This window comes from Bombina bombina, chromosome 5 (assembly GCF_027579735.1).
Source record: "Bombina bombina isolate aBomBom1 chromosome 5, aBomBom1.pri, whole genome shotgun sequence".
Classification (NCBI taxonomy): Eukaryota; Metazoa; Chordata; class Amphibia; order Anura; family Bombinatoridae; genus Bombina; species Bombina bombina.
In genome coordinates, this window is record NC_069503.1 from 253,405,574 (window position 1) to 253,419,039 (window position 13,466).

The 13,466-nt window shown below is 37.5% G+C and overlaps 1 protein-coding gene across 2 annotated transcripts in view; it reads left to right on the plus strand.

Moving 5' to 3' along the window:
• LOC128660219 (phosphatidylinositol 5-phosphate 4-kinase type-2 alpha) overlaps nt 1-13,466 on the plus strand; it is a 487,148-nt gene that overhangs the window by 391,903 nt on the left and 81,779 nt on the right. For both annotated transcript variants that reach the window (XM_053713954.1, XM_053713956.1), the window contains exon 5: nt 11,094-11,240. In XM_053713954.1, the coding sequence (XP_053569929.1) occupies nt 11,094-11,240 (147 nt within the window). The remainder of the gene's footprint in view (nt 1-11,093; nt 11,241-13,466) is intronic.

A 13,466-nucleotide genomic window follows, 5' to 3' on the forward strand; every position in this document is an offset into this window, starting at 1 on the left:
CAAGAAAGGGTATAAAAGAAGAAAATCTAATGACATGGCCTCCTTGTTCACCTGATCTGAACCCCATTGAGAACCTGTGGTCCATCATCAAATGTGAGATTTACAAGGAGGGAAAATAGTACACCTCTCTGAACAGTGTCTGGGAGGCTGTGGTTGCTGCTGCACGCAATGTTGATGGTGAACAGATCAAAACACTGACAGAATCCATGGATGGCAGGCTTTTGAATGTCCTTTCAAAGAAAGGTGGCTATATTGGTCACTGATTTGTTTTTGTTTTGTTTTTGAATGTCAGAAATGTATATTTGTGAATGTTGAGATGTTATATTGGTTTCACTGGTAAAAATAAATAATTAAAATGGGTATATATTTGTTTTTTGTTAAGTTGCCTAATAATTATGCACAGTAATAGTCACCTGCACACACAGATATCCCCCTAAAATAGCTATAACTAAAAACAAACTAAAAACTACTTCCAAAACTATTCAGCTTTGATATTAATGAGTTTTTTCGGGTTCATTGAGAACATGGTTGTTGTTCAATAATAAAATTAATCCTCAAAAATACAACTTGCCTAATAATTCTGCACTCCCTGTGTATATATATATATATATATATATATATATATATATATATATATATATATATATACATACACATATATATACACACTTTGGAGCCCTTTCCACTCAAATAATTTTTTTTAAAAAATTCTTCAATTTTAATATTCTGTAATATATCGTACTGTGTTTTTACTGTATATATTTTATATTGCAATGTTCTTCACTTCAAAGAAACAGATATATATATATATATAGAAAAGCATCAGATATCTATAGAAATATATATTTGAAAATGTTAGCGCCACTAATTGGGCCCAATATATTCCTCTAGCTCAAAAAGCATGTGTGAGGGTAAATACATGTGTATGTGACTTATTGACTTTATATTACAAATACTTGTGCTGATTGGTGGGTAAATTCACCTACCAATAAACAAGTGCTTTCCATGGTTTCATGCCTTCTTTTTTAAATAAAGAAAGCAAGAGAACGAAGAAAAATTGATAATAGGAGTAAATTAGAAAGTTGCTTAAAATTGCATGCTCTATCTGAATCACAAAATAAAAAAATTGGGTTCAGTGTCCCTTTAATGATATAAGTGTAAAGCACACACAAAATAAGATATATATATATATTTATATATATATATATATATATATATTTTTTTTAATAGTCGACCTGTAAACTAGTATTACTGGTTTGACATATTTAAATGCAAATATCTCTTAATATATTGCTCAGAGTCACCCTTTTCACCAAAAAGTGCTAAACAGCCATACAAGTTTTCTACTCAAAAAATATTATACCTCTTCCAATTTTGTAGTGACTTCTAGTCCAAAATAATTTACCTTTTAAGATATAAATAATTAAAGAGACATACAACTTCAAGCAGCATATTTCCATCTAATACGAGAATAGTCCACGGCTTCATTCTTTACTTGTGGGAAATACAGAACCTGGCTACCAGGAGGAGGCAAAGACACCCCAGCCAAAGTCTTAAATACCTCCCTCCACTCCCCTCATCCCCCAGTCATTCTTTGCCTTTCGTCACAGGATCAGGCCTGTGTTTAGACATTCTGCTCCTGGTTCTGAAGATTTTGCAGGGGGCTCCGTTCGAGCCTATGCATTCTCTTGACATTAAGACTCTGTCTTGGAAGGTTCTTTTTCTACTGGCCAATGCTTCAGCGCCAGGGTGTCTGAATTAGTGGCCTTGCAATGTGAGCCTCCTTACCTGGTTTTCCATGCAGATAAGGTTGTCCTTCGCACTGCTCTGGGATTTCTCCCTAAGGTAGTGTCTGATCGCAACATTAATCAGGAAATTGTGGTTGCTTCCTTGTGTTCTAATCCTTCTTCGAAGGAAGGGGTTTCTTCATAACTTGGATGTGTTTCGAGCCTTGAAATTCTATCTTCAGGCTACGAAGGATTTCAGACAAACTTCATCTTTGTTTGTGGTCTATTCAGGAAAGCGCAAGGGGCAGAAGGCTTCTTCCACTTCTCTATCCTTTTGGCTGCGGAGTTTGATTTGTTTGGCCTATGAGACAGCGGGACATAAGCCTCCTCAGAGGATTACGGCTCACTCTACTAGAGCTGTGGCTTCTTCTTGGGCCTTTAAGAATGAGGCCTCTGGAGCAGATTTGTAGGGAGGCTACCTGGTCCTCCTTACACACTTTTACAAAATTTTACAAATTTTACGTTTTTGCTTCGGCTGAAGCTGTTTTTGGGAGAAAGGTTTTACAGGCTGTGGTACCCTCAGTATAGGGTCCCCCTTGATTTTTACCCTCCCATTTTTCATTCAGTGTCCTCTAGAGCTTGGGTATTTGTTTCCCACAAGTAATGAATGAACCCATGGACTCTCCTCGTATTAGATGGAAAACGTAAATTATGCTTACCTGATCATTTCATTTACATCGTTACGAGGAGAGTCCACGGCTCCCGCGCGGTTCTCCGTTGGACGGACCTAAATTTCTTTTGTTTTTCCTTCTGGCACCATTTATACCCTGATATTTCTCCTATTGTTCCTTGTTCCCTCGGCAGAATGACTGGGGAATGAGGGGAGTGGGGGAGGTATTTAAGCCTTTGGCTTGGGTGTCTTTGCCTCCTCCTGGTGGCCAGGTTCTGTATTTGAATGAAGCCTTGGACTCTCCTCGTAACGATGAAAATTAAATTATCAGGTAAGCATAATTTAAATTTTTTGTAGCCACTAATTAGAAGCTAGGTCCCAGTAATGCATTGCGACGACTTACCCTACCTAGGTATGCTTTTCAACAAAAGCTACCAAGAGAACAAATTGTGTAGTTCGTGAAAAATATAAAACTGCACTTTAAAAAGATTGATTGATTTATTTATAGATAAATCGATAGATAGATCTATCTCAAAGTGCAGTTTTATGTTTTTCAGGACAGGAGCTGCACAATTTCTTTTACTGTTGGAAGTGAGACAGCTCTTTTTAGCTAGCACAGATTTTAGGAAGATTGAAAGATTTGTTAAGAATGCAGGAAAATAATTGTTGAAATAAAAAAGGAAATGTCTTTTCAATGGTGCATTATAATCGTTTGCACTTGTTAGGCCGACATGTGGCTGATGACATTAGCTGCTGGACTGGAACACTCCCTTAGTTAGGACAATGCATGAAGTATGTAAAGCACTCAGATTATTAACGCTGAATAACCCTACTCTGAATCTACTTAACAATCGTAAGTGGCCATATGTCATTATATTTCTTATATTCAGAAATTTGTAAAATGTATCAAGATATTGGGCTACAAGCACTTTTTGAGTTTATACGGTAACAAGTATTATTCCTGGGGTCTCTTTGCTGGTTCTTTTTTAAACCAAATTGAAAAACCCACTATTTCATAGGCACATTGCAGATTAACCCTAAAGGCCTGATGATCTAAGCTCTCCATTCAGGCGAGATGATCTAAGTTGTCTCTTCAGTTCTAGTGCCTCAAAGAATTTTAGAAAGGCACATTTTAGCTTGTGAGTGGTTTATCTGGCTATACATGTCCTGGATGTGAAGCAGAAATACATACATTGCAATATAATATTTGAAAAAAAGCCTGCAAAAGAGTTTGTGTGATTTCTCTCCATGCCGGCGAGTTTTATTCGTCAGGTCGTAAGTGATTAAAAGAGCTAAACATTATTTCATTACACCTAAATTTTGCATTAGACACAAAATAAAAATGTCTTTATATGTTAGTTAGACATTAAAGGGACAATATACACTCATTTTCATATAACTGCATGTAATAGACACTACTATAAAGAATAAGATGCACAGATACTGATATAAAAATCCAGTATAAAACTGTTTAAAAACTTACTTAGAAGCTGTCAGTTTGGCTCTGTTGAAAAGGTAGCTGGAAAGCCCACTGCAAGTGACAAATAAGACACTCCCACCCTCCCCCTTCTTTTTCATATGAAAAGACCTTTTACACAAACAGGAGCAAGCTGGAGTAGGTATACGTCAGTATTCTCATAAAACTTTGGGGCTTGGTTAGGAGTCTGAAAATCAGAGCAATGTTATTTAAAAATAAGCAAAACTATACATTTATTTTAAAAAAAAACCTTTATGGGCTATATAAATAGATCATCTACAAAACATTTATGCAAAGAAAAAAATGAGTGTATAATGTCCCTTTAAGGAGGAAGGCAGAAAGTGACTGAGGGGAGGTATGAGTTTAAAGATAGCTGAATTTTGTTGCAAAAATAAAAACAATAAGTATTCTCTGGGGAGGGACATGCTGTTTTGCTTGGTGATCAGTATGAGTAAAGCAAGGGAAGATACTGAGATTGCAAGCTTCAATGCATAAAGGCTGGAAATCCCCACAAGTCCAGGGCTAGTAAGAAATGGCAGTAGATGAGTAAATTATAGTGATATATTTTTAACCCTGATATTTTCATGATACTGACCCCCATACTTTATTAGTATTCAGTCATAATGCTTAATGGTTGGCTTCCCCGTGTGCCCCCTCCAACAGTGGTAATGTCAGGGTATTTTCCCTGTTTTGTTTGCCATATGCTCACCTCTCTTGCTGACTATGGTGCATTGTGGGGGATGCTGCTCATTTCCTGCACTTCCTTTTATGGCCAGACTGGTGTGCATCATCCGTGTGAGACAGGATGCAGTCTCAGAATTGTGATGTCATCACTTATTATTTAAAGGGCCTCTGTTCAGTATGCTTTGCCTTTGCGTTGTCTTAGACCTGCTTGTGAGAGTTCCTGTGTATTACCTGGCTGCCTGACGTCCTTCCTGGTTCCTGATCCCTGGCTTGTTCCTGACTCTGCTGTATTCCTTGTTCCTGATTTCGGCTCGTCTGACTATTCGCTTTGGCTCCTGACTCGGCTCGTCTGACTACCAGCTCTGGATTTGACTCCTGGCTTGTTATTTGACTTGTGGACTTTTTATTATTTTTTGCTATTAATAAAGGTGTGATTATTTTTGCACTTCTCGTCTCAGTCTGATTCCTGGCACCCTGACAGGTAACCCCTCGTTTTCCTCCACCACTCTTCCCAGGTCTGCCCACATCACATCCTACCCCTACCATGGCACACCCTGAACATTGCGGCCCCACCGATAACTCAGCCTTGAGCCTCCTAGAAGTGCGTCCCCTGTTGTAATTTCTGGAGACGCCACTGTCCCTCCTTAAATGTATCATTTCCCATAATCCACTACTCCTAAAATGTGCTTTTTGCAATACTGATATCATAAGAGGAAATGAGGTGATAGCCATATTGCCCTATGTTGCTTTGTTGCTTACACCCCTGGTTTCTGACTTATGTTCAAATTAAATAATTTGCCAAAAGAAGGTACAGTTATAACATTACTCATTTTTCCTACATCATCCAACCATAATTTAACTTTTCCATATATCCCAGAGAGACATTTGACTCCAAGCTGGCTCATTGACTAATAATACATTGCAAGCAAGTGAAAAAAAATCAAGGTTTTGTTTTCTCCTCCCAAAAGCAAAAAATATACCTTTTTATGTTTAGGAAAACAAAGAAAAACATTAATGATATTTGTTTATTTTATGGTTATTACATATAGTAACGGTTTACTAATTTAAAAAAAAAAATTGGTTGTAATACAAATGTTATAATAAAATTATTTATTCTCAGAGATTCAAGTCCTATTTACTTTTATGCTCTTTTAATATTTTCTCATGAGATATAAATAATTTATGTGAAAATAATAAGAGCTCTAAAACCAACGAAGCTTAGTATGTGTGTTTGTAGGAAGGGGGTCATGCAGTATAAATTTAGCTTCTTTTAATAAGCTTTTAGGGCCCCCACTGAGCACATTCAGGCTGCAAAATGTGCTGAGTTCATCATACAGAAATGTATCATCTGCCAGCTGCAGTATGATTAAAATAAGCTTCAACACACTAGGGTTTGTTTTTATGCTAAAGGTGAATAGTTAGTTAAGTGCTCTACATATGAAACATTCAGCTGAGCAGACCCCTTTAGCTGCTCATTAAGAGGTTAACGCATCTGAAGTGTTTAACAAAGAGGGAAATTTATTTTTTTTAAAAAACAATAAAGAAACAAATTGGCTGAAAGCTTGGTACAGTTGTCACGTATTTCATACTACCTATTTAATAATGCAGCGGTCTCCCCAGGATCTATAAATGGGCACAACACTCGTCTGATCTTACTGACCACCTAGCGAAAATTAGCCAACATTAACTTTTTTACAGTGTTGCATAGAGTCGGGGCAATATGGGGGAATTGTGATTTAATCGCAATTTTATTATAAATTACTATAACACCTTAATTTTTCATTAAAAATGATATTTAACACTACAGAATCTTTACACACATACATATATATTTATATAGACATATAATATATAAATATAGACATAATATATATATATATATATATATATATATATATATAAAAACCTCTAGAATGTTTAGAATCCGGGAGGGGAATTTAAAATAACAACTGCACAGCAGTTAAATGTCGGTCACGTGACTGGCTCCTTCACTGAGTGATAAGGGATTACTGTACTGCAGAGGCGCTAAGGCTGGATTGCTAAAGTCAGTGCACGTCAGCACCCCCTGTAACCCCCATAAGCCCCGCTCTGTAACCTACGTAAGTCCCATCAGCTCCCACTGTAACCCCCCAATAAGCACCCCCTTTAACATCATAAGCACTGCCTGTAACCACCATCAGCCCCCAACCCATATAAGTCCCAGCGCACCCCCCTCCCTGTAACCCGCAACAGCCACAGCGCTCCCTGTTAAGTCAGCTCAATGTCGCAAGGCGGGCACGGCAAGTCGGCGGCGCGCGATGGAGCAATTTGGAACAGCTGATTTTAGGAGGTTGGGCCTCTTGCACAAGGGGACGTCACCCGAAGTGACGGGGTTCCAAATTCCGAAGAGTTTGACAATTCGACATGACACTAGCCCTCCTGTATGTCATAGGTGACGTCAAAGGGGGGCTAAAAATCGCATACTCTCAAGGTTTTAAAACCACGGCGATTAATCATGGTTTTAAATTGCGTATGCAATTAATTCTGCAGCCCTTGTGTTGCACAAATTATCATTTGATCAGTTTTCAGTTTATGTTAATTTCTACTGTTAATTATGCTTTGGATAGTTTACACCCTGTTCCAAATTATTATGCCAACATTTACATAAATAATTGATGTAAACAACAGTCAGCATAATTCTCATGTTATCAACTATTAAGAGTACAATTCAAATTTTAATGAACAAACCTCATAATGATAACAGTATTTTTTTTTTCAAAATAAAAAACTTTCAATGCACTGTTCCAAATTATTACGCACAGTAAGTTTCAAAACACTTTATAGGTTGTAAAGAACTGAAAATTGTCATTTGTTGTGTTTGCAGCATATTTACTGAAATCAAAAGCTATTTCAATCAAACTTTGAACAACATTTTAACTTTTTAAACATTTTAACAGGTCACGTTACATTTTAACATAGGACCCCTTATTTGATAGCAGCTTCACAAGTCTTGCATCCATTGAATTTATGAGTTTTTGGACAGTTTCTGCTTGAATTTGTTTGCAAGATGTCAGAATAGCCTCCCAAAGCTGCTGTATGTAAACTGCCTCCCACCCTCATAGATCTTTTGCTTGAGGATGCTCCAAAGGTTCTCAATAGGATTGAGGTCAGGAGGGATCACCAAGAGTTTCTCTCCTTTTTTCCCCATAGCAGCCATTGATGCAGAGGTATTCTTTGCAGCATGAGATGGTGCATTGTCATGCATGAAGATGATTTTATTACGGAAAGCATAGTTCTTCCTTCTGTACCAAGGAAGGAAGTTGTCAGTCAGGAACTCCACATACTTTGCAGAGGTCATCTTTACACCTTCGGGGACCCTAAAGTGGCCGACCAGCTCTCTTCCCATGATTCCGGCCCAAAACATGACTCCACCACCGCCCTGCTGACGTCGCAGCCTTGTTGGAACAGGGTGGCCGTCCACCAACCATCTACTACTCCATCCATCTGGACCATCCAGGGTTGCACGGCACTTATCAGTGAACAGGACTGTTTGAAAATTAGTCTTCATGTATTTTTCTGCCCAATGCAGCCATTTCTGCTTTGGTTAGTGGTGGCCGAATTGAAGGTTTATGCACAGTTGCAAGACTATGGAGTACTCTACACCTTGATGTTTGTGGGACTCCAGAGGCACCAGCAGCTTCAAATATCTGTTTGCTGCTATGTAATGGTATTTTATCAGTTGCTCTCTTGATCCGATGCATGGATCTGGCAGAAATCTTCCTCAATGTTCCTTTATCTGCACAAACCCGTCTGTGCTCTGAATCAGCCACAAATCTCTTAATAGTGCGATGATCACGCTTAAGTTTTCGTGAAATATCTAATGTTTTCATACCTCGTCCAAGGCATTGAACTATTTAACTCCTTTTTCTTCCCCATATTGCTTGAAAATGGTGCTCTGCTTAATAATGTGGAACACCCTCCTTTAGTAGTTTTTCCTTTAATTGGGCTCACCTGGCAATCTATTTATCACAAGTGTCCGAGATTGTTTTCAGTTATCAAAAGAGCCCTGAGACACAATGCCATCCATGAGTTAAACTGAAAAAAAAAATATTTAATCTTTGTGACACTGAAATAGAATTTGCATACTAATTTGGAACAGGGTGTATAACATGTATAAATAACAGAAAATGCTTTAATATTGCAAAGTATTGCACTGCCCTCATCCAGCTACTTCATAATGCAACTCGGCTGGCAAATGGTTCTGTGGAGAACACGGATAATGTGTACTATGTAGATGGTGCATGTCAAAATTAGTGTGAAAGTCACATAAACGGCAATGGATCAACTTTGTTTCAAAAGTTGTAGGCACCTTTGCGTTATTCACAATATACTGGCCATAACACTCAAATCTGACATCCACATGAGTGCTTTTTACTTCAATAGAAGCATTTTATGTGTATATGTATTAGCAAGAATACTTCTAGTAGAAATTGAGCTTTAGGGCTCCATTGATCAAGCTGTATATGCAGCTTTGGAGGCCCTTGGGTACAGGCTTTCATGAGCGAGCCTGCAACTTAAAGTAAAGAAGCAGCAGCCATCAGACCACTGCTTAAAAACCTTTATGGCGACTCTTAGCTGGCAGATTAAAATGACACCAGACACGTCCCCCCCCCCCCACCCCAACAGGCCCTGCTTATGCGCCATTGGACTAGCGTGAGCAGGGGGCGGGATTGCACAAGCAGATGTGTGTGGATGATACATTAGAAGCCATTTAAGTGAAAGTGTGATTCTGCCATGTTGTTTTCAATCTCAAAGTATAAAACAATTTCAAGTGCCACATTGTTACTGTTATTTATTTGTAAAGTGCTGACACATTCTGTAGCACTTGGGTACATGAGCAGGGATACACAATAAATACAGGCATATAAAATAGACGACTACACAAAGTAATATAATATATTACTATAAGCCCTAGTTTAAAGATAATATATATTACTATAAGTCCTAGTCTAAAGAGCTTATAATGTACAGGTTCCAAACACTCATTCAGCTGAACTCTGATTTAAAGGGACAGTCAAGTCCAAAAAAAACTTTCATGATTTAAATAGGGAATGTCATTTTAAACAACTTTCCAATTTACTTTTCTCACCAAATTTGCTTTGTTCTCTTGGTATTCTTAGTTGAAAGATAATTCTAGGAGGTTCATATGCTTATTTCTTAGACCTTGAAGACTGCCTCTAATCTGAATGTGTATTGACCACTAGAGTGCACTAGTTAATGTGTTTCATATAGATAACATTGAGCTCATGCACGTGAATTTACCCTGGAGTGAGCACTGATTGGCTAAAAAGCAAGTCTGTCAAAAGAACTGAAATAAGGGGGCAGTGTTGCAGAGGCTTAGATACGAGGTAATCACAGAGGTAAAAAGTGTATTTATATAACTCTGTTGGTTATGCAAACCTGGGGAATGGATAATATAAGGATTATCTTTCTTTTTAAACAACAAAAATTCTGGTGTTGACTGTCCCTTTAAGTGTGGATGGCGACCATGTGTCTTCATCTTGAGGTGGATTCTTTTGTAGCTGAGCGCAGCCCCCTTTGCACATACTACTACAAAGGGGGCAAGCTGCTAAATTAAAGCGATAGAAAGGTCAAAATTGAATGTGCATGTGTGCATTTCAATTTGAAATATAAGCATTTTTGCAATATACTTCAGTTAGCAATAATGCTTCTAGTAAAAGTTATTACTGTATTTTTGCAGCATACGCCGCACATATCCTGTAAGGACCCGAGCACCAGTATACAAACACCACACCTCAGAGAGCTGGCAGTGTTGTGTATTGCTTCTGAAAACTTAATTTGTGTCATACAAGCTACTGCTGACTCTCTAAAAAGGTTTAGTGTTTCAAAAAAATACTGGCACTTCTTCTTGATTAAAAGTTCAAACTTTACTACATCATGTTAAAATCGGCATAATTTTTGACTATTGGTTCTTAGTCATATGATTCAAAGTCTTAAATTGAACATCTTAAGGAGAACTTGTTGGATACAGGGGGATAAATCTATTGAAATAGTAAAAACGATGGTTTAAGGAAAATTACAATCATGCTATGTTAGTTAAAGTGAATGTAAAGTTTCATGACCGAGTGTCCGGTTTTTAAAAATACTATTAAAAACAAGGGCACTTTCATTCATGAAACTTTATATTGCAGTGTTTGTTTTCTAAATGACAAAACTGGCTTCCTCCAATCATGGCGTGCACCCCAGAGCGTCAATATCGTGAGGCCATGCCGTGATCGGAGGAAGCTGGTTTCGTTATTGAATTGCTAAGTACAGAGGAGCTGCGGGCAGAAAACTGATTTATAAAACTTTAATAAAAGCTAAATGAGTTTTTTGTTATATTATATTACAAAATGGGTTAGAACAGCACTGCCACCTCATGTTTTTTAACTTTGTGTCCCATTTTTTGTACACAATTTAAAATGTAATAATAAAAAGTATTTTTCTATGCCCTTTGAACTAAATCATGTTTTATTTTTCACGTTTCTCACTGCAGTTTATCGTGGAATGCCATGGAAATACACTTCTGCCTCAGTTTTTGGGCATGTATCGACTAAATGTAGATGGAGTTGAGACTTACATGATTGTCACAAGGAATGTGTTTAGCCATCGGCTCTCTGTGTACAGGAAGTATGATTTAAAGGTAATACAACATTCTAATTGTCACCTGAGATATAAATGTGTAATTACTACTTTGGATTTTAGGACTACAATCCCACACTCTGAATTACCAAGCCATTAAGCTGTCTTATTGCAATTACTTATTTTGGCATCTTCACTGCAATATAAGTAGATTATTGCATTGACAACTTGTGAAGAAATTGTCACATAGCTTCATTTTGTTTTTTTTAGATATCTTTTTAAAGTCTGCCACGTTTGCTAGATTTTAAAGATTGTTAGTGCTTTAGCTATGCAGTGGATCTAGGTTAATCTTCCAAGACACTGTGTTCTTCTTTTATGAGAGTGAATAGTTCAGTCTATTTATGACTATGCTAAAAATCAAAGTCCTCAGGGATATTACTGGTCCAAATATCATTAAAAATCAGAAGCTTAAATGCACATGGAATTCAAAAATATACCATAGTGATTTACACCTCTGTGTGTGTTATATATTATATATATTATGTACACCCCTGGTTACACATAGCAAAGGCTGAGGGGGCTGATATTCTAAACCTCACCGGCATGGAATAGAAATCACCAGAGGCATAACTAGAAACCACAGAGCCCAGGTGCAAGAATCTAAGAAGCCCCCCCCCCCCCCCCCCAAAAAAAGTGAATTTGATACATATCTTTTTTTTTTTACATTTAACACAGAAAAATATGTGAATCAGATTACATGTCTGCAAAAAGAGGTACCCTGTGCCCACAGTCTGTGAGATGGTCTGACTCCCTATTACTGTATATAGTGACACTGTTTAACCCACCAGTACTGTATATAGTGAGTCAGTGACACAGTCTGTAATCTGCCAGTGAGATGGCTGGCCTGACCCTACCCGCCCCAGTACTTTATAAAGTGACCACAGTAGTCTGTGACATAGTCCAGCCCCCCCCCCCGTACTGTATATAGTTGTACTGTAGAGTCACACTGTTTACCCCCCGCCCCCTATGCTGTAGTAACAAGGTCTGTAATTTGCTGGTTCCACAAACATACACACACACACATACATGCATAAATACACACACAGTCACATAAACACCAATGGGTAAAACAGAAACACTAACCCCTGTAGTCAGAGACACTAGTGAAGCATCATATCACACTCACATGATATCAGTACAGGCATTGACAGTCACAATTGCGACCTCTGCACCCCATGTAGTTTCGTCCCTGGAAATCACAATTTTGGGATTTGTTTAGACATTGTATTGTAGAAATCTCTGTTTCACATAAAGAACACTACATAGCAACATAAACATTTCTCAAGATAAAATTTGTGTTTTTAAATTTTTTTAAGGGCCTCGCCATAACGATGAGACATCTTAGAATATCTTGCCTGACCCGTGAGGTTTTGAATATCAGACCCTTATTAATGTGAAGCAGAACTTTACAGTCATTGATATTCTGCTGAAGAACATTTAATTATAAGATGCTGCATAAACATCTACCATTCTGTTATTTTTTTGTCCTGGTGTTGGGACATAACCATCTTGCTGTAGACGACTATGGTTGAGAAATTAGTAAGATTATTCTCAAGTAGTACAGTTTGCTAACTATTGAATATATTTTCACTTATTGGTAGGTCTACACTAATATGTTAGAGTCTTAGTTTTTATCCTTATACTTTACAGTAAAATATTCATTGTGATTTGCTTAATTCTCTTGGTAACTTTTGTTGGAGAGTAGGCTTAGGAGCTATGATGCACAAATGGTAGCTAGCTGAACACATATGATGACAAGACATATATGTGCAGCAAGCAATCAGCGGCTAGCTCCCAGTAGTTCAGTGCTGCTCTTGAGTCTATCTAGATATGCTCTTCAACCAAGGATACCAAGAGAATGTTTTCTGTTTCCAAATCATGACATTTTATTTTTTAACTTTACTGTCCCTTTTATATAGCTGTTTTGTTTCTGGTATAAGTAACTTTTTCATGATGAATTTATGAGCTAAAAGTTAGAAATAATCAACACAGAGAAAACTGACTTCTAAAAGCTTAGTCCTAGGCTCTCCGTTCTAATATTGCAGTAAGTGATGCGTCTACAATAGTTGGATTAAGCAAAATGTATCTTCTACAAGTGCACTGCTGATAACTCCATCATCACAGCCACATCCAAAATGAACTGTTTTTTAACAGACAATATTCACATAAATTACATAATTGGTTACAAATATATAGCACACAGTTAAGATCAGAAAAGTCTAAGCTA